This window comes from Anser brachyrhynchus (genome assembly GCF_964034855.1).
Source record: "Anser brachyrhynchus genome assembly, chromosome: 3".
NCBI classification, from domain to species: domain Eukaryota; kingdom Metazoa; phylum Chordata; class Aves; order Anseriformes; family Anatidae; genus Anser; species Anser brachyrhynchus.
Window position 1 is genome coordinate 125,769,298 of NC_137696.1, and position 21,331 is coordinate 125,790,628.

At 47.3% G+C, this 21,331-nt stretch overlaps 1 protein-coding gene across 2 annotated transcripts in view; it reads left to right on the plus strand.

Annotated features, from left to right (window-relative positions):
• Positions 1 to 21,331, plus strand: part of ASXL2 (ASXL transcriptional regulator 2) — a 115,283-nt gene that overhangs the window by 35,941 nt on the left and 58,011 nt on the right. The window contains exons 3-4 of one of the 2 annotated variants that reach the window (XM_080584181.1): positions 8,445 to 8,553; positions 13,140 to 13,302. In XM_080584181.1, coding sequence (XP_080440307.1) covers positions 8,445 to 8,553; positions 13,140 to 13,302 — 272 coding nt within the window. Of the gene's footprint in view, positions 1 to 810; positions 8,554 to 13,139; positions 13,303 to 21,331 lie in introns of both variants that reach the window. The other variant, XM_080584182.1, reaches the window with a different exon arrangement.

A 21,331-nucleotide genomic window follows, 5' to 3' on the forward strand; every position in this document is an offset into this window, starting at 1 on the left:
CTCTACTACACCCTGATACAAGTGCAGCTCCACCCCAGCTCACTGTGCTCACTGGCACCACCCAGGTTTTCAGGGCACTGTGTTTTGATCTTGCACAAATTCTCAGGAACTTCAAGTGTTGGTGTTTAATAATTGGCTTTGTCACATGAAAAATCTTGTAGCCAATTCTACCCCCACCAAAAAAAAACCACCACCAAAACCAGCCCCTCCCTTCTTTCCTTCCCTCTCCCCCACCCCCCAACAGTGGGAATACTGAAATGGAGCAAGTAGTGTGTTAGTTTGCATTACTGATGACTTGGCCAGCCCCTGGATTTACCCCTGGGAACACGGCTGAGATGATGCTGTACACGTGACACAACCCAACCATTGGCTTCAATAAATTGCTCACAGACTGTCTTGCTCCTCTGGGGTGTAGGGCTGCTGCTGTACCCACAACTGTGGGCCTAAGTTGTGAGATAAAAGTAAACTTCTGTATGGTGCCTGGCCACATACGGGACCTCTAAAGGGCCCACCTGACTTCTAATAGAAGTTCACTAACTGGGGGGGTTGAAAGTTACCTGGGATTGGTGGATCTATGCCAGCTTCTCGGAAAGTAAGCTGAAAAAAAGCCTGGCGGGTGCACATCTTCCTACGCCCGCTTATGTGTACGATAGAGCCTAGCTGTAGTATTGCTGCAGATCTGCCCAAAGCTTTCTTAATTTGGTTCTGGTGGATGGGGAGGAGGGTTCGTATTAATGGTTAGACAATTGTTTTGCTAAAGTTTTTAAAGGGGTGTTTCTCTCCTTTTTTTGGGTTGCACTCCAACTCCAGAAGGTAAGAACCACTGCTGATTGTTCTAAAGCTACTGTTCTGTATTAACGCAAGCTGCAAAAGCCTTAATTAAAAGAGCAACTGCTTGTTTCACAGACTTAGAAACAAAGAAATAGCAGTAAACTAGTGTTAATGCTTCTCTTACGTTAATCTACCTTTCCTGCATGCAGTTTGCATTAGCCTTTGAGTGTAATGCAAACGTGAAATCTTAATCTGCTTGCAAGTCTGTGGAAAATACCAGGCTAATAGCATGTGAGTGCTTGGTGTCTCATAAATTAACGTTGCTGTCTGCAGTCCTGAATTTGTGGGGAGGGGGTGCTTGATTTGCATGATGTTTTTGTGCGTCTTTGTCCCGGGGTCATTTGGCAGTGTATATGGGGTAAAACAATCTAATGCGTAGAATAAAACTGCTTTTCTAAATCATAAATTTGTGTTAACAAACTTCAAGTCGGTACTGTGGTATCTGCTTACGATCTCTCTCTCTCCTCTGACACTTCAGTAGATCTAAACCTATCGTTTTTAAAAATCATGTTTTAATTTACTAATAAGCCAAAAGCTATTTGTGTGAATGTCTGATTCAAATGGAAAGTGGGGAAGAAGGGATGCTCAAAAGGACAAAACGGGGAAAACCCTCACCCTTAAACGCAGCCGAGTCTGGGCCTTGTATCGAGTTCCGTGCACTTGCAGTGACAATGTGACATGAAGGTGCTCGCTGTCGGATGCACTTTATATTAAGCTTCCATTCAGAGCAGAGGATAATTAACTCTTCTGTGGTGTCCGGGTTGCTGCGTGCTACCGCGCTGCCCTGGTGTCACAGAACCGACTCCGTGCGCTGTTCCTGCGCGAGCCGCGGCAGCAGGTGCCGCCTCTGTCTGCAGGATGCTCTGGAGCCAGAGGTGGTGGTCCTGTGGTGGGAGCTGCTGGGCCTGCACCCAGCTGAACGCTGCTGGTGTGCACGGAGGAATAGCGTAAATGACACATGAAAAATGGAGCTTTAATATAAAGTAGCCTTTCGATAGATAAATGCACCTTGCATGATGTTCTGAGTGCAAGTGTGAGTTCAAATACTGCACAGATAAAAAAATTTTTTTAGGGTTTCAATCCAGTTTCAATCTAGCATCCCATCCATAGATGACTGAACAGAAATGATTCAGTCACATTTTGTTTTCAAATCAGAACAAATCCCCTTGCTCCTCCCCGAGGTTGCAGGGGTAAGGCTGATTGGAAAGGATTACGCAGTGGAATTGAAAGTGTGGAAAGAAAAATGCTCTCACCTCCTTCTCCCATTGAACAGGCAGCTGCTCGCAATAGAGATGTCTCATCTTAACCTTGTGTGCATTTACCATTTTCAAACCCCTTTTTCCCTGCTCAGTCTGAAGAAGCTTTGAATTTAATGTGGAATGTAAAATGCCATGATATGATGGAGGCTTAAGTTTGGCAATTCTCAGAAGGAGGACTTGGTATGTACGCGGCCACTGGAAAAGCGAAGTAGCTTAGAGAAATGCTCGGAGGGGTGACAGCTCGGAATGTGTATTTCGTATGCCACTGGCCTCATAACTACCTTTTAGCTATAAAGATTGTTATTAACCTGTTTTAGCCCTTTCAGCAATCCAATAAAGTAAGTGGAGTATGTGCCTGCTCTGCAGGCAGAGCACCTGTCACTTCTGCTGGTTGATTAATTTTGAGATGAAATTTTTGATTCGTTAATGAGATGAAAGTGCAGCTAAGGAAAATGTTAATATTCAAAATACAATAAATATTTAGAAGCTACCAGAAACCCTTGTTTGGTCATCAGTATACAGACTATAGTTCATGTAGCAGCCACAGGTTTATAAATATGAACAGTTTATAAGTATAAATAGACTTATAAGTTCCAATAAATCTGTTAAATTTGATGTTTCTAACAGGGCAGTTAGTGTTAGACGAGAATAATTCCTAAAATGTGATTTTCAGTGGAAAGCGCTGCTGAGAACAGCAATGGTAGGAGGGCAGCTGGGAACAAGGTCACAGAACAGACACTTTACAGGCGCTTAATGTTTGTCCCAACACAGAGTAAGGAAATGGTTCTAGAGAGGCTCATGGAGTACCACTCTTGGGGCTGACCGTGAATGTTGTGTACAGCTAAAAGATTTATGCTTTCTCTGATAGTAATAAATAATAAATAATAAAGATAATAAATAATACAGAGTTTAAGAACATGTATTTGCTCAGCCTGTTCACTGTGCTGGGTGGTCACCTGGTAAGTATTGGTGAGTACTTGCTTTATTGGACCTCTCAAGCAGCATCTGTAAGTGCAAATTTTCTTGGTGCTGTACTTTAATGCCTGTGCGTGCGCTAAAACCGTGTCTCTTGCTGCTCATGAAGGTAGCTTTGCCTGGGTGGATGTGTTACTCCCAAGTTTTTCCCAAGTTGAAATACACTGCAAGGAAGGGTAATACATAGGATGCGGAAAAGTACAATGGTTTAAGGCTTCCAGCAGAGAACAAGTCTGTGTTGCCCGGTTTTATGATCAAGCTCCTAGGTGTAAGCATGGCTTACGGTCCCTGCTCTGACACCATGAGTTTGCTGCCAGTCTTTCTTTGCAGCTGGGTGATCAGAGAGGCAGGGTCTGGTGAACTGAAGTCGTGCTCTTCCCCTCCCTTGAATTAAGAAGTAAAGCAAGAACTGAAGGCAGCCGCTCCAGTTGCTGAGTGACAGGAGCAACAGAGGCATGCACCAGCTCAGGCTGGAGCTGGCTGTAGGCAGAGCCCCAGCCGTGATCCTCTACCTGCTCTCCACAAAACCTGCCAGCTGGATCACTGTTGTGCAGCCTCTCAGCTATGTGGAAGCCTAATGTGAAATGTTATGTTTTTTTCATGCTATTTGAGTAGTACATGTGATGTAAAAATCTTTACGGACTGAAAAACCTGCTGGAATGAATATTGGAACTGCTTATTTAGCTGTAAAAAAAAAAGTATATATATGTAGGCTGCTTAATGTTTTAATAAAAACATCATGTGTAACTTTTCATATAGTAACTACTTCTTGGGGGAAATTCTACTATTTAGTTTTACAGTTCAGTAAAATACTAAGTGTGCCCTGTCTACATGAAGTATCTTAATCCATGTGCATGGATTTACATTTAAAAAAAAACCACCTCATTTAAAAAAACAAAAAAAAAAAAAAACCTCTCTTCTAGCTCCATGCCATAAATGTGAGTTTGGCATTGTGCCTACTTTGTTAAACAGTACATGTCCCACACCAGCTAAGGATGCTGCACGTGGAACCAAAGAGGATGTCGCTTGGTTCCTAAACATTCCCGTGTTTCCAGAAACAAACAAACCCCCAAGAGCCCCATGCCTTACACCTTGTAGCAGCGGAGGGGTTACAGGACCTTGTGCTACTTGCATTCACATTCAGCGCCTGTTCTTAAACTGCTGGTGTGCAAAACCCCTCATCCGAGAGTGGCTTTGCTGCCCACCAGCTCCTTGGGGTGCAGTCGCTGTTACGTGTGCGCATGTGAATGCCGAGGGGACTGGGGATGGGGGAACAGGGGAACTCAACACATGAGAAAAGCGCAAGTTAGTCTTAGCTCATTTGGGAAGATTCTTTGTGTGGAAACTTAAAACAAAAAGCCTGTAAAGAGGGCAGGGAGGAGGGGAGAAGCAAGCCTCTGTGTTTCTTGATCATCAGCTCATCAGAGGGCGATGGAGAGGAATGCTGTTGGAAGGACAGCGTGTGACTGTTTCCGGGAGACTTTGGCACTCAGTATGGACGTACCTTATTTTCTCCTTTCACGGTAACTCTACACATGTTGTCCATGAGGCAATATACTGTGTCAAGCCAATTTTCAGTAGATAGAACAAAAGCCTGCAACGAGCCTGTCCTCAAAGCAGTCACGTAATTCCTTCGTGAGCTGTGAACATTTGAGCAACTGCACCTCAAACCCCTGATCTTCAAGCCAAGAACCACAACTTGAGCTTATTTAGAGTCCAAGGTGATCGATGGGAGTGATTGCAAAGCTGGAGACTGCTTCAGTCCAGAAGATCCAGAAATGAGTTAGGGGCTTGCTCTCCAGAAGGGAAGGAACTTAGCAATAGGGACCTTGTCACGTCATAGAGCTGAGGTCTTCTGAAAGCTGAATCCTCTTCTGAGACCTCTAAAATGCCTTGCACGTTAACGGCACCACATGGGCAGCAGTACCCAGCTGACTGTGGCTCCATACACGCAGTATGGGGGCAATGGAAGGGACTGAAGTGAAATAGCAGATAGTGATGCCTCTGGAGCAGCATCTTCCCATTGAGATGCTTCTCTAACTACTGTTTTTGAGGTCGAGTGATGGGAACCATCAGAAGTGGCTGATGATCTGGTGTGAGTTCCTGCAAAAGGAAGGGATGGCCTTTGTTCATTTTTTTTTTTTAAAAAAAAAGGCAAGCCCCAGAAATAACAGCGTAATATCAGCTGATTCCTAAGGCTATTTTTAGACATTTACTGCATTTAAAAGCATCGCCTGGGCACCAAATGCAGGTAGCTGGAAAAAGTAATGAGTGAGTGCTACGGGGTTCTGAGCAAAGGGCAGCAGAGAGCAGATCAGGGGCAAAGTCTTTCCCATCAGAGGGGAAGGCTGCATCTCCAGGAATAAATAACCACCGCCCCACTGCACGTTTATTTGTTAGCAAACTGTCAGCTGTGGGTTGAGGGTTGTACTAATGCAATATCTTGTCAAAGAAACCTGCCCAAAGCACTTTCCCGTGGGATTCAGGCAAGTTCAGCAGAGCCCCCCTGGTTGGGATGTCATCAGAATGCTGCCACGAGCACCTCGGCTCATTTTCCAGCCTCTCTCTTTCCCTTGGCCTTGTGACCGTGCTGGGTATGTGTTTTCCAGAGCGGAGGTTTGTGTGTCAGATGGAGATCTGGAGCTGTTCAGCTGGGAGCTGCTGTCAGGGCAGCTCAGAAGCTCCATGGTGGTGGCTGCTCCTCCGCTCCACGGCCGTGCGCTGGTGTCGGGGCGGCGCGGATGGAGCGACGGTCCTGGAGGAAAGGTGTTCCTATGGGAAGGGCTCATCCGTGGTCGCTCACAGAGGCAGAGAGGATGCAATATGACACGAGGACCATGTATCTTATACCCAAACAGAACCCAAACTTATGAAAGTTATGTGGGATTTGTAGACTTACTTTACCTTTTAAAATTTTCCCAATAAGGTGCACGAAAGGCTCGAACAATGTTAGCTTTGTGCCAGATCTCTAAAGAGTGTATAGAGGAAGACAAGTACCTGTAGACAGGTGAATGCAAGAAGAAATTAAAGCAAAAGTAATAGATAAGCTGTTAAACAATGGAATCGAGTAGGAATAGTATAGGTGCCAGACAAGTATAGTTTTTGTAAAGATAGGTCCTGCCAAGACTTCATTCCTTGGTGAGCTTCCAGAGCATAGCTTTGCCTAGACTTCTGTAAAATGCTTGGCTTAGCGTTGATTTTCTGCCTTGATCCAGTTTTTAAGAAGAACGTACTCAGCGAACGAAAGGTCAGGTACGTGGCAGGCTTCTCGCCGTCTGAGACCTTTACTGAGTGCAGGCACGCGTCGGCACGCTCGGTGCTCTTCAGTATGCACTCAGTGATCCAGAAATACGAAATTCTGATCATTTTCTAGATGCAGCAGCAGGGGAAGAAAGCTGGTGAGCAGCGGTGGGAGAAGGACAGGAATAGTGTTTATACTGCCACGTAGAGCTGGGCCAAGCGTGGCTCAGACACACGTTCGCTCAGCTGTGTCACGTCCCTGTCGGCGTTCACGCGAGAGAACTGCAGGCAGCAGGCGCAGCGGTGTGTGCTGAGGCACTGCTCTGCACCCCTGCCTTAATGCCGTGGGGGCTGTTTCCTGACCTTTTACATGGAATAATTTAGGTTAGGAAGCGGCCATCTGGTCCCACGAACCACCTGATAACGCACGGCTCGTGTCCGTGGCTCTGAATCCTCGCCCCTGCCACCGGCACGCGGTGCCCCCTCCCTGAGCGTCCCACCGGCCGGCTGGAGCCGTGGTCCCCCGGCAGGGGCTGAATTCTCAGAGCACTGCAGTTAGTACGGATGGCATTGGGCCTAGCAATGTAAATATTAGCTGCCCTCTGGGGACAGTGATTCTCCTGTGGTTTGTGAGCTGCTTTATCTCAGTCCTGGGCCCCCAGCACTGAGAGAGCCGGGCCCAGCGGGGAGAGCCCAGGCCGGGGCCCCCAGGGTGCTGCCGGGCCCGGAGCCCCCGTGCTGTGAGGAGAGGCTGCGAGAGCTGGGGCTGCTCGGCCTGGAGCAGAGGAGGCTCCGGGGGAGCTCCCCCATGGCCGTCAGGACCCGCGGGGAGGTGCGGAGAGGCCGGAGCCGGGCTCTGCTCGGCGGTGCCCAGGGCCGGGCCCAGAGGCCCCGGGCCCAGCCCGGAGCCCCGGCGGCTCCCCCTGCCCCTCAGGCAGCACTGCTGGGCCGGGCGGGTGCCGGAGCCCTGGCACAGGCTGCCCCGAGAGGGGCCGGGGGCTGCTCCTTGGAGAGCTCCCCGAGCCCAGGGCCTCTGCATGTTTATACCCCACCTGTGCAAAGGAGCCCTGGAATCTCTTCCAGGATATCAGCTTCTGCTCCTGTTAGAATTCAGTAATGGAGCCAAGCTGCTTTGCTGCTGTTTTGTCTAACCTGGCGTGAGCGTGTGCTGCCTGAGCCGTCAGAGGTCTGGGCTCTGCCTCACCTCTATCTCCATTTCCTCCCAGGGCTCATCTCACTGCTCGCGATGCAGATTTGTTTGAATATTTATAGCAAAGCATACTGCAAATGAGTAGCAATCTCGCTGTAGCTCCCACTCAGGAGTTTTGGCCATTCAGTCACAAATTTAGGATTTCAGTCAACCTGGTGGTTCCAGTACGAGCCTTTGTGACAAGATATTGGGAGGTGAAAACTCTGCCCTGAATCTTGCATCTCCTGTGCAGGGGTAGTGCAAGATACCAGCGTGCTGTACAAGCAGTGGCAGCTGTTAAATAGCGTGTGCGATCTGCCTGACCCAGCAACGGGAACAAAAGTTACCTGTCTTCTGTGCCCACTGATTCTGCTTCTGTCTGCAGTGGGATAGCTTAAAAAACAAACAAAGAAACCCCCACCAGCACAGGGAAAAGGATGGAGCTCCTGTTTCAGCTCTTGGGGCTGGGATTGAAGCTCTCGGCTCTTTTCAGGGAATTGCTAAAATTGCAGAATTGGTTTCCATTCTCTATCCCACAAACCTCGTTGCACCACGCTGCAATTTTTTCCAGAAAACTTTAAATATCTCTGCAATCAGTAATTAGCTTGCAACAGATCTGCTCAGAGTTTCAGCTGAGCAACGTCGAGCATTTGGAGCTTTAAGAATGAACGACCATTTTGATGTTCTGCAAAGGGGTATCGGAGAGCCTGAACTTGGGGGTTTTTTGTTTGTTTGCCTATTTTCTGGAGCTGGAGCGTGGGTTCGTTGGACTGGTTTCACTGTTGCTTGTTGAGGCAGCTTCAACTTGTATTCTTGGGAATACACGTTGGATCTGGGCTCTTCTGCCGCTGCATGCCTGGTGGTCAGGTGAGGGGCCGTGATCGTCTCCCAGCAGAAGATTAATCCTGACCAGAGAAATACAAAAATTAATCCTGTGTTTTTATTTTCAGTGGGACTTCTCCTCTTGCATGCCTGAATGCTATGTTACATACAAACTCCCGAGGGGAAGAGGGCATTTTCTATAAGGTCCCGGGGCGGATGGGAGTGTACACTCTGAAGGTAAGTGTCTCAGCTGGGCAGTTTTGTTTGAATGCTAAGGGGACTTTTATTTGTTTAAGATATGTTGTGTTAGGATAATCCTGAAGAGGGAACTGTTCCTCAGTGGCATGAATTGTAGTGCAAACTATCCCTCCAAATGCAAGCATGGTCTCCTCATGCTTGTCAGAGAGCACCTTTGTGCTGAAAACACAACCAAAGTGCTGGTTTTTATTTGCAATACTGTGAATAAAACTACCAGTTTGCTGTTATTAATTATTAATCCAGAAATGAAAGAGTAATTAAAATTGTGATACAATTTTAGCCATAAAAAGGTAACGTTACCTTCACTAATCTCAGTTTAGAAATTAAAAAGTCCTTTAACCTTATTCAATTAACAGTAGGCAGAAAATACTGCAAGGGACAAAGTGAGGATTCCTTGATTTAGCTGATTCGGTTTTTAAAGAATAATCTTTATTTGAAACTTTTTTCCCCAATTAAACTACTAGAATGAAGCCTGCTGACACTGTTCTCAATTCTCTATATATTTGAAACTGATGACTGTCAAATAAGTTAGGGTTCCTCTCACTAAACACAGACCCGCTCAGTGTATGTCTCTGTTGGAGCTGCTTTCCTCATCTCACCCCATGCTCCTTGGACAGCAACAGTAACTTCTAAGATGAGATTCGTCTCCTAAAATATTTAAAATGGAAGAGAAATGCTTTCCTGTTCTCACCGTCTTCTGCCTCCACCCTGTAAACTGGAAAGGCACGATTCCTTGAGCACATAAAGTGACACCAAAGGTTGTCACCTGGGAGCTGTGTGCTGGTGCTGACGTGCCATCAGAGTAGAACATCTTCAGAGCTTCCAAAGTTTCCTTTGCAAGACATCCCACAAACTTCTTTCTTTGAACATTGTTGTGCCAAACAGAGATTGGCCTCATTTCAGTGCATTGAAGTGAAAGTATAAAACATCTTGTTGGTAGGAGGATGTATATTTAAGGTAAGGACTATCAGATACAGCCAACAATGGAGGGAAGGTAGTTGTCTTTTTGGGTCTCATTCTTACACAATTTGTTTCATTATGAAAATGTGTAAAGTTTTCTGGTTTAGGCGTAAGGAATGCCGACCTTAAGTCGAGAGCGGGAAGAAGGTTTGTCAGAACGTTATGACTCAGGAAAAGATTCACATATTGTAGCAGACGAGTGGTTGAGTAATTGTCTGTGAATTCTGTGTCAGGATGTGGCCAAGCCATGCTGAAAAGTTTCAAAGAACAAAACAATTCTAGATATGAAAAAAAGATCTCTTTTGAAAGATTGCGAGCGTGTTTTTGATGGGATAAGTCACAGGCAGATCCAACGTCAAGAGCTTAAATCTAAGCAAAGTCAGATTGGAAGTGAGCATGCATTTGAACAACAAAACCCATCAGAGCTGCTGTGGTAGCTCCATTTGTCATCCTCATGAGAACTGTAAGTTAAAACTGGTTATTTTTCTTAATGTTAAGCTTCAGCAAAGCTCCAATGTTATTTAACTCAGCGTAGGAATAAGTTCATTAAATGTAATGATTTGTCTTAGGCAGGAGGCTAGACTAGCAGGTCGAGTTATTCCAAAACCCTGTTGTTTCCTGCATGTCTAAGGACACGGCAGTTTTGTCGTTGTCTTTCCCTCTTTGGGGCTGTGTGATCCGGAGGTGGTAATGTTGGTGGAGTGTCAAGAAAGCCGCTGTGTCAGCCAGCCATGTCACACCATCCTCTGGTCCCCGTTGTCATGTTTGGTCCCAGTGCAATGCCAGGAGGGAGAAGTTGTGAAGATGGTGGGTTCAAAGAGAAATCCTTTGGGGGATCCATGATCAATGAAATGTGCTGGTTTGTCCATTAGAAAGCTTTGAGGAGCAGGGATGGCCATTGCAGTAGAGGGAAGAAGAGCCAGGTGTCAGGTAAATCACACTGCTCAAGAGAGAAAGCTTCTGATAAAATCCCTGGCAAGTAAAGCAAAGTTGTACTTGCAGTTTTGCTGGCTCCCTGAACCGGATTATTGTGTCATCGATCCAAGTAGGAAGGAGACTGGTAGGCTGCCAGGATCTCCCTTCAGTTTTTTTTTTTTTTTTAGATTTGATTGTAAAGATATGTAAGACAGATTAGAGAGCCATAACAGAGGAGTATGTCAGTTCTGTGAAATCGTGTTTAAAGGATCTGGTGTTTCTGGTGGTGGTTGCCAGGAAATGCTTCGAAGGAGAATTCCTAAGGGCAGCAAGAAATCAAACCAAATTTTTCATTAATATTTGTTAATAGGATTTTGTTGTTGCTCTTTTTTGTCCCTTTGCTTCTAGTTCTGTTATCAAATACCTAATCCTCTACTTTCCCCAAATCTTGCCTAATTCTAGCAGTCAGCTGTGATCCAAAGTGCACCGAGCACTCCATGCCTTGGAGCGGTGAGTCTGTTCATGGTGGTGAACAGGAACCCTTCCAAGACAGAGCCCATAAGACGTGGTTTATAGCTCTCAAAAACGTGGCTACTTTCTCAACTAAGCTGCAGCGATTTCCTTAAGGCCATGAGGCCAGGTCTTACACACAGCAGTGTGCTTTTGTAACAAGCAGCGTGGATGTGGGGGACGTACAGCTTCAGGCACACCTGTGCTTGACAGGAGAGGGCTGTTTCAGTGCTTTACTGATACTGCCTTTCAGACACAACAGCCAAGCTTTGCATGGAGAGGTGGAAGCACTGATAATATGTCATCTGATTAAAAATGCTGAGATGCCGTGGGTGTGCGCTGTGGCTGAAGTGGCGTGTAACGGCACGGGTCGGCCAGCAGTGCTCCTCTTAAAGCTACAAGATGCACGTGCCCTGGTAAGGGCACCTTGGGCACTTCTCCGACAGTCTGAACACTCTGCTTGGTTCCCTGGGGAAGATCAACTCCAAGCACTCTTAAATACTAAAGAATAAACCAAATTACATGACCTTTAAAAACTTGTAGCAAAAGTGTTGAATTTCTAGTAACTTCTGGTATTTCAATTTCTTGTAATATTTTTCAGTGTTTGCAATGGCTGCGTGTGCAGGATGAGCTTTCAGGGGCTGAATTTGTTTCAGGCTGTAGAGGTGTACAGTAAGGTTTAGTCTTGCCTGGAAGGATTCACATTTTAAGTGAAGAATTGACGTATTGATGTCAATAGACAGAGAAACTGAAGGTCATGTTGTTAATTAAAAGTCAAAGTTCTTGGGAAAAACAGCTGTCATTCTTGGAAATCCAGACCAAGGCAAACAAGCAGAACCCTCATTTTCCTCCCTTTCCCCATCTTATTACTTAAAAAGTTCAAGCTGGCCCTCCCCAAGGTTGGAGGGTCTTGATGGTCCATCGGTGAGCGGCTGGAGCCTTTCGGTGGTCGGCATTGTCCCGGGAACCCTCTGTGCATCTGGTTGGTACCCCCCTGCATTTTTATTTATTGCTTCCCCCGTGCTTATTATCCCATTGCATCGGAAAGGCCCACGACTGATTTTCTGTTCACCGGTAGCCTGGGAGATTCCGGTCTGCAGGAATATTTCTAACCCGAGATTTGGAGAAGTCTGGCCAGGTCAGCTTTTACCACACGTGATAAAGACAGAGCACACCGTCTTAGGAGACACATCTGTAGGAGTGGTAGCTAGACGACCAGGTGGAAGACTTTAAAAGAGACATCTTGAAAAAATCAGAAAAATAGGTAAATGTCCCAGCTTACTAAAGTCATCTTTCCAAGAGTTACGACATAAAGAGGGTTCGCTGAAAGGAGCGGGAGCATTAGGAGCAGGCAAGCTTCATTTTTACCAGCTTTGGTGACGCCTGGTATAAATAGAAAGGTTCTTCTCCGCTTCTGGTGACGTCCTCCCTAGGATTGCGGTTTATAGGTAACTCTGGGCCGTTAGTTCAGTGTCTGCCTCTGCCCTGCGCTGCGTGCACGGCCCATCGGCAAGCAGCGCACCGAGGGGCTCCGGGCGTCGGGACGGGGTGACGGCCACGACTGAGGTCCCAGTCGGCAGGCTTCAAGGTGCTGTCCCTAATTAGCGCTAAGTAGGTTAAAACCGGAGTGGTGCCGATCACTAGAGGGCAGGCTGGGCTTAGGTGCGGACAGGCGAGCACAGCCGCTGGTGCTTTGTGCAGCCTCAAGCCCTGTGTGAACGCACGGCCCTGCCGGGCCTGCTGCGGCGGGGGCTGTGCCGGCAGGCCTTCCTGCTCGGGAAGTGAGAGGTCTCCGGGGCTGCCGGCCGCCCAACCGGCACGTTCTGTTTCCTCTGGCGTGACCTTCCAAAGCTGGCTGCCTTTCTCGTTATGCAGAAGTGTGTTGGAGTTGGTGGCTGAGGACGGAGCAGACAACTAAAGGGGCGCGTAGGGAAGGGTGTGCCTGTGAGGTGGTGACGGGGGGAGTGGAGAAGCCGCGGCAGCGGGTATGGGTTTCATACGGACTGGCGAAAGGCGGTGTGCCTCTGAGGCCGGCAGCTAAGCAGTCCTGACGTAGCTCTCAAGCATAAAAAATCAACAGCGAGTGCTTGGCAAATAAAGCAAAGTGCTCCTTTTAAGAATTGCGTTAATTAGAGAGTTTGTCGTGGGGTGGGTAACTCGCCTGCGTGCTTCGTTTGCAGAAGGACGTTCCGGACGGGCTGAAGGAGCTCTCTGACGGCTCGGAGGAGAGCAGCGACGCGCAGTCCGACTCGCAGAGCTCCGAGAACAGCAGCAGCAGCACCAGCAGCAGCAGCAATGGGTGCACTAACAAGGACGGGAAGAAAAGCAGGTGGAAAAGGAAAGGTAATTTTCCCTTCCAGGAGTGGTGATTTTGACACGGTCTCTGGTGAAGGACTTTGAGGATTTTGCCAGTCAAATCTGTTCCCTTGTACAGCCAGGCCGTTACAGGAGCCTGAGGCCTGTTTTTACTGTTTGTGCTCCTGGCGAGAACTCACGTCACAAGAGCAGCTTCACTGTCGAGGCACCCAAGGTATCTTTCATTAGGTGTCTGTACTTACAGCTTGATGCAGGTCAGCGACCGGCATAGTGTGCTTCAGACCTAGGAACAGCGGAATCGTTTTCTTTCGGGTTTTCTCTGCCATCCCCCTCCTTTCCTGAGATGACCGCACCTTTTGATTCTGGCCTCTCTTGGCGATGTTTGGATGCAACACTGGCTACGAGTGAGCACCGCAGCTCTGAGGTGACGGCCTGTTGTGGGAACCGAGGGGTCCCATGGGGTCTGGGCTCCAGCCCTCCTGTCCTGTCCTGCTTTGGACTCTCTTCCCTCGTAAACCAAACGATGTTTAGGTATTCAGTTCAGTTGAATATTAAATCACAACCTTAAATAATATGGTAAATTTCAGCAATTTTTTTGAGGCTATCTAGATTCTGGATTTTACACGAAATAATATATTTGGTATTGCAGGGGAGTACCAAGTGAAGGTAATGAATGCATTTCACTCTGATGAATTCTTCTTCATCCTGATATCTTTGCCACTCTGAGGAGGCAATGTATCTTGTTGGATACTGTCATATCATGCTGTTTTACTCTCTCAGGACCAGCAGAAACGAACACCTCTCAGCCAATGCATTGCAATAGTTACATCATGTATTAGTAATAAACTTGAAGTTCCCCCTTTTACTCCCCCCTATTTCCCATGTCTGTTCATTTGACAAATATTGTCTGAATTTTCATTCTTCCTTCAAAATTCTGCTCATAAATCTGCTTATCTATTTAGATGTCACATGCTGAATTAATAAAAAAAATCATAATAAAATGTGAGGGTGCAACATACATTTATCAGAAATTCTTCATTCACTCTTTCCCTTAAGTAGGGGTAGCAGGCTGCACCTCTCCCTTCTGGGTGTTCCTGCAGAGCTCTTGGTGCAGCTGCCGATGTTACAGCTTTCCCTTTAATCTGATCCTTTCCTTTTTCCTTTTCTACGCAGTCATGCACAGAATTTCCCGGCTGAAATGAAACAAAATCAAAAAATTATTTCCAATACAGTAGGATAGTCTAGTGTAAGTGGTTTTCTAAAGCCACTGAAGCCTTATTATAGAGCAGTGGGGTCCGCCAAACCCTTCTGTCCATGAGACGTGCAAGGCTTGTGGGAACCAGACCTTGCGTGGGGCTTCCCACGTAGTCACAGTGCAAGCAACAAAAAGAAATTGTGAGATAGGATTTGAGCAGTTAAAATACCAGGAAAGTACACGTTAAAAATTTAGAAGTAAAACTTGACTACAAATTAATCCTTTTAAAAGGAAAGCTATAGGTAGTCTGGCTAAAATATTTTCACTTCTAACAAAGCCTCTCAAAACATTTGGTCAGTAAGGGGTTTTTTGGGTACATTGTCTGCACCTCCAACATTATGATATTATGTAAAAATTCGAAAGGGGAACGTGAACTTGCGAGAGAAAACGTATCTTACAGTGAGATCGCAATGCTTGTGTAGCTATGTTTGTATACATCTATATAAAAGTTTCATATACCCCGTTACCGAATGGCTGAACAACCAGGACCCTGTGCGGTTTGGGAACCAGAGGAAGAAGGAAGGGGGGTTGTAGCCTGAAATGGGTAGCAAAAGTTACCCACACCTCAAAGCAGAGAATTTGAAAATAACAGTTTCAGGACAAATACGAAAAAGCAATTTTGAACTTCTTTGTTGTCTGATACTGATTGTTTTTAGGAATGGCATTTTGACCTTCAGCATAAAGATCGTATTTTCATGTGCTTCAGTGCACTGGAGGTCAAGAACTTCAGTATTAGCAATGTAATTCTGGTCAGCGGTGTTACTGAGTGTTTTCCTTCTGTTCCTCTGCGGATTGCGTTCCTTTGTGTGAGTAACTCTTAATTATTAACAAACTTACTGCTTAGTGTCACACAGTGACCAGCTTTTGAGGGGAGATGACTTTATCCTTAAGCTTCCCTTTAAGAGACTTGCGAACAACAAAGTGTGTGTTTGCTGAACCAGGGGTGGTGTTTCTGCGCGGTTAATTAGGGCTGTGGATGTACTGAGCCTCTTCCAGACCCAGGGGAGCTCCGTGGAGCTTGGATTTCACCTGTGCTAGCACGGTACTGCAGGAGTGAAAACTGAAGCGCAGTCATCCTGAATGTACAACCCAGTTTAAATCCCGTAAGCTGGCTGGCAGTATCTGTAGACAAACCTTTCCGAGTCCGTGCATCCCGCCTCCTGCCCACAAGTGCATCCCATATTTCGGCTGTTATGGGTCCGTGATGGATGCAAACGGAGGCGCTGTGCCACGGCTGGCTGCTTCTCTTGCCTCTGGGTTTCATGTCTTACAGTTACACGGGAGCAAGCAGCGGTGGAAGCTGCCCGACCTTTGTGGGACGCACAGATGCCCTACTGGGGGGCGTTTGTTTCACCATCTACACTCTGCTCTTCTCTGCAGCTCTCACCTTGGCTGCTGCTGGCGGAGCTGAGCCGGCAGTGAGCTGTGAGCACCGCACTGAGCAGCCTGGCTGCTCACAAGCAGAGGAGGGGACTGCTCGTCTCGCTGCCTGCTGAGCACCACGTTTTGGCCATCAGGATGAGGCATAAAGGGAAGTCACCCCTAGGACACGTGGAACCACTGGCTGTATTCGGTTTGAAATACTGAAATGCTGTGCATGAGTAGGAGTGAGTTCCCGCAAAAGGTGATGCACCTCCGTGCAGGGGAGTGGGTTGGAAAGCAGCGACAGGCGGTGTGTCAGAGCACGTTGTCTGGTGGTTTGTGTATCTGGAAGTCAGAATGCATTTGAACAAATGAACCGAGTGGTGGTGCTGAGACTTGCTGTGGCGGTGTTACCGGCGGGCAGACGGATGTGAGGCTGACTTCGTCTGAGGTCTTCCCCTGGACAGGAGCTCGGCCTCCTCCATTGTCTTCTTGGTTCGTAATAGGTTTAAGAAATGGCTACTTGTAATTCTGCATGTTGCATTGGGGAAATAAAGCGATGTTTCTGGAAATACTTAGGTCTCAGAGGCCACTTGCCAAAGATAAATTTCATGCTTCAGAATGTAAATCAACCATGAGTCCCTTTGCATCGACAGACTTCCCCAGCAAAATTAAAATTTCTCTTTACATACCGACTTAAAGATTTAGCACATTCCTCAGAAACACCAAGCCGAAACCCCTGGAGGACTGGGTGTGGGGCTGGAGGGATAGCTCTGGAGGATACCTTTCTGCTCTGCTCGAAGCGGCTGCAATTGCACGTTCTGCTGCGCTGCTTTCTTCTCTAGAAAAGACACAACTCTACTGTGTTTTGTGCCGTTTGGAAAGCCCAGGTGTATGACAACTTCTTCTCAACTTGAACAATGCACTCTGCATTCCTGCTGCTTCTGTTACAAGCAATGAGTTAAGCTGAGCGAGGGGGAAAGAATACTGGATTTCTCTGAATGCTGATGTTGACAAAGCTGACCTGAAACGTCTTTTCTTTGCAGTCAGCTTTGCTCACTTGGCTGTATTAAAAGGAAGTGCATTCTTTCTAATGCTGAGTAGTAGAGGCCACCATGAACATGAAGAACATGATGGACAGCAAGACGTGTTTGTTTAGCACCATACACCATGTTAGTTTTCTTCTCAGCATTAAACTGATTTTTTCTTTTTTATTTTTTTGGGAGCCACCAGAGACTATCCAGAAGATGACAGAATAAAATAAGTGTTCTGGTTGGTAGGACTTCTGCTGCATCTCAGAATCTGAGGGCTCTGCCAGGTGCTTTCTGTTACATCTCGCTGCTGTGATACGAGACGGTACTACTTTCTTCTGTGATTCTGTGATTTCTATTTCTCTTAGTTTTCAGCAGAGCAGGAAGAGCCGCACATCTTAGAGCAAACCCAATGTCCTTACAATCATTTCTCTTACTTAAGCTGCATGAATTGCTTTTAAAAGCTGCAGTTGTGACTGTGCCGGAAACCGGGATAGTTTTCTAAAGGAAACAATGTGTGGAGGCTTATTCCAGATCAAGACAACCTTGGTGCATCTGCCAGCAGAGCTCAGCGTGCAGGTGAGGCAGCACCCGCAGCACCTGGAAGCCAGGAGAGTCGGCAGGACGCGAGGGGAGACCTGCCAGAGAATGAATGGAAGACAGAGCCAGGATGCAGTGGCACCTTCACTAAACTGATGAAGTCCAAATTAAGATTACAACTCACACAAGTGCATATTCACTGCTTTTAGGAAGGACTAAATAAAGGCACGAACACAAAACTGGAAGGAGCTGGTTAGGCAGGAGCTCTGGCAAGAATGCTGCAATAGCAGAGACCACGAACGAGTCAGTCGGTGGCAGCACTGCGGTGAGGGTAAGGCTCACCTGGGAATACACCGCCAGGAGAACAGCTTGTGAGGTCGGAATTGCTCCGCTGTGCAGCGAGCACCGATGATGCCTTAGCTGAAACTGTTATGTCTGATTTGGGGCACGGTTCTGGAAAATAAAACACGCAGACAGTTCACAGGAACACAGAATCATCTAGGTTGGAAGAGACCTCCAAGGTCACTCAGTCCAACCTCTGACCTAACACCAACAAGTCCTCCACTAAACCATATCACTGAGCTCTGCATCTAAACATCTTTTAAAGACCTCCAGGGATGGTGACTCAACCACTTCCCTGGGCAGCCCATTCCAATGCCTAATTAAAGCAGGGTGCAGAGAGCAGGCAAGGAAAAGGACACACGCAGCATCTCCGGTCTCAGTCCTGGCAACTCTGCTGCCACCCGATGAGCTGAGTCAGAGGTCAGGTCCCACCGAAAACTGCTAATGGAGAAGGTGAAGGAGGTTTGCTTTTGGTGGGATCTGTGAGGAGGTGTTGTGGTTTAACCCGGCTGGCAGCTAAACACCACACAGCCGTTCGCTCACCCTCCCCCCTCCCTCTCTGGGATGGGGGAGAGAAACGGGAAAGTGAAGCCGGTGAGTTGAGATAAAGACAGTTTATTAAGACAGGAATATAATAATAACAATAATAATAATAGTGATAATGATAATAGTATTAATAATAATGTGTACGAAACAAGTGATGCACAATGCAATTGCTCACCACCCGCTGACCGATGCCCAGCCTATCCCCGAGCAGCCAGCCCCCCCACCCCGGCCAGCCACCCCTATATATTGTTTAGCATGACGTCAGATGGTATGGAATACCCCTTTGGCCAGTTTGGGTCAGCTGTCCTGGGTCTGTCCCCTCCCAGCTCCTGCTGCACCCCCAGCCTGCTCGCTGGCAGGACAGAGCGAGAAGCCGAAAAGTCCTTGGCCTGGTGTAAACACTGCTCTGCAACAATTAAAACATCAGCATGTTATCAGCGCTCTTCTCATCCTAATCCAAAACATAGCACCCTACCAGCTACTATGAGGGAAAATTAACTCTGTCCTAACTGGAACCAGGACAGGAGGTCTGACTTGGATCCACTCAGACAGGAGGGCGAGAGCAGCGTGCAGTGGGGAGGGATGCAAAAATTCCCAGCTGTCCAAAGGGAGCAAGAGCTGAGAAGCAGGACTGCTTTTGTGAGCCCTGGACTGGCAAGGTGGTGTCTGGGTTTGGTTTTCTTCTCTGCCTCCACCAGAGGAGCGACAGCGGTGGCAGCCAAGGAGTGGATTTCATTCCTGAGTTGACCCTGTTGAACAGTCTCTGCTTACTCCTCTGAAGGAATGTCTGCGGAAAATTTGTTTCCTGATCTCAACCTGTGTCTGGCTTGGCTGATTCCTGAACGTCAGCCGCAGCCAGGTCTTGGTGTGCCGGACCGCAGGAGGCCGTCCTGCCTGGAGCCTGCGCACCCTTCGGAGAAGCTGCTGGTTGCTGGATGTTCCATCAACCTGCATCTCGTTTAAAGGCACGTTGTTTTTCCTGAGCGTATCAGCTTCTGAGGACTATCACAGGGTATTTCTGCATTGAGCAGCACGTCCACAGTAACGGCCGCTTGCCAAGGCAGTGCCGGCACGCCGGGGTCTTCCAGCAGGTCCCTGTTCATCCCCGCGGCACTGCCGGCACAGCGCAGTAAGTGTGCCGTGATCCTTTTGGCCTTTGCCATTCTCTTTTTGTTGCTGGTTTTTCACTTGGTCGTTGTGCGACCCCTCTGACCCTCCTTCTTTCATTTGCTGAACCTTTCTCAGTTTCACTGTTACCTTTTCTGAGGTCGCTGGGCAGAAACGCACACTCAGTTCAAAACGTTCGTGTTCTGTGAATACACAAAATGATGTCTTTTATTTTCTAACAGCTCAATGTTTGATGCTTATTCCTTTCCCTCATATTTCGCAACAGTCTTTGCTTTTTTACTTGCTGATGAGGGGAGTTGGAGTTACATCTGGTGAGTGGGATCCTTGTCCTGAGCACCGGTAGCTGTTTCAGAGTTCATCACGCGGGCTGTACAGCTCTGCTGTTCTTCCCTTTGCTCCTTATGCTGCCCTCTGTCCTCACGGAGTTATCCCGGCTGTTCCAGTGCCCCTTCCCGTGGCACCATGGCAATTCTTTGCAATCACGTTTACCCTTCTGTTCTGCGGAAGAGCTTTCCATGCTAGCAAGCCGCGTCTGCCTGCTGGATAGATCGTGTATGATGAATGGCATCGGTGGAGCGTGCTTCCGTGGGCACCCTGCTGGTCATCTCCTTTACCCTGTTGCTAAACCAGGCAAATTTATTTCTAAATCTTGAGTCATATTTGATGTCTGATAAACGTTTTCTCTAGAAGGCTACAATGGTTAATTTAAGTGATGTCTTTGCCCCTGGCACGTGTTTTGCCCTTCTAAATGAGCTGTTTAATTTCCTTTTAACCTGTTTCTGTCTTTCGGTGGGGTTCTTCTTTTTATGAAGTGTTTAGTATTACCACGACATGGCACATGAAATATTTTTAGAGATTTCTCTCTAAGCAAAAACAAAAAACTGTACTGGCCAGGAAGTCAGAAACTTCATGCAAGACTTCATGCAAGATTTCCTAGCCTGCGTTGCACAAGAGAATGTTCAAAGTCAGAAATAAGTTCTTTACTCTTTAAAAGGCTTTTATAAGGGTTTGGAGTTTTTTTTTTAGTCATTTAGAGTAACGCTGAAGTTGTAAGTACATTTCACTGTTACATTATGAGAGGGAATGAATGACCTTTTCTTTTTATGGAGCGCTGTAGGAAAATGAAGCTCTAATGTCCTGAAACCCGTGCTTGTGGATGCTGGTGTGAATCCCCGTGTGTGACCGCAGAGGTTTTGCTCCGTGGCACCGGGGCTTGTGCAGGGTGGAGGCTGGGCTGGCTCCAGAAACGCATGCGTTGGTGCTGGTGCTCCTGATAAGCTCCCTCTTTTGGCAAAATGTGAAAATGGACGTGTGTTGTATGGCCACGTGTTATTCCTCTCCACAGGCTCAAATTCACCCCTACTGACAAATTTTCCGTTTTCGGTGACTTTTTGTGCTGCTGTGTCAGTGATAAGCCGTAGGAAGTGAGCAACCACACCAGGGGCTTCCCCTGCGTGCTTTTTGCTTTGCTGGTGATTTCTTTAGTTTTTGTTTTGCAGTGCCTGTTTCCTTTCTCTGTTATTCTCCCTTTCTTCCTCCTCGTCTCGCTGCCATCCACTGCAGCCTCGCGTCGAGGAGCCTCAGGAACCTGCCGGCCTCGCTCGCTTGGAGGCTCTGAGCCCCTGCAGGGTCCCTGGGGACACCGCAGCACTTCTCACCGCTGAGCTCATCCTTTTGGTATCCAAGAAAACTTAGGACAGGCAGTAGGAACGTCTGCTTGCTCGCTCCCGCTTCCTCTTCCCCCCATAAGATCGGTTTTCTTTGGAGATATAAAATGAAAGCACTAAAGCTGAAAGAGTTAAGCACGTGTGGTGCATTTGAATAAATCACCGACATGAAACGTCTGTGTTCG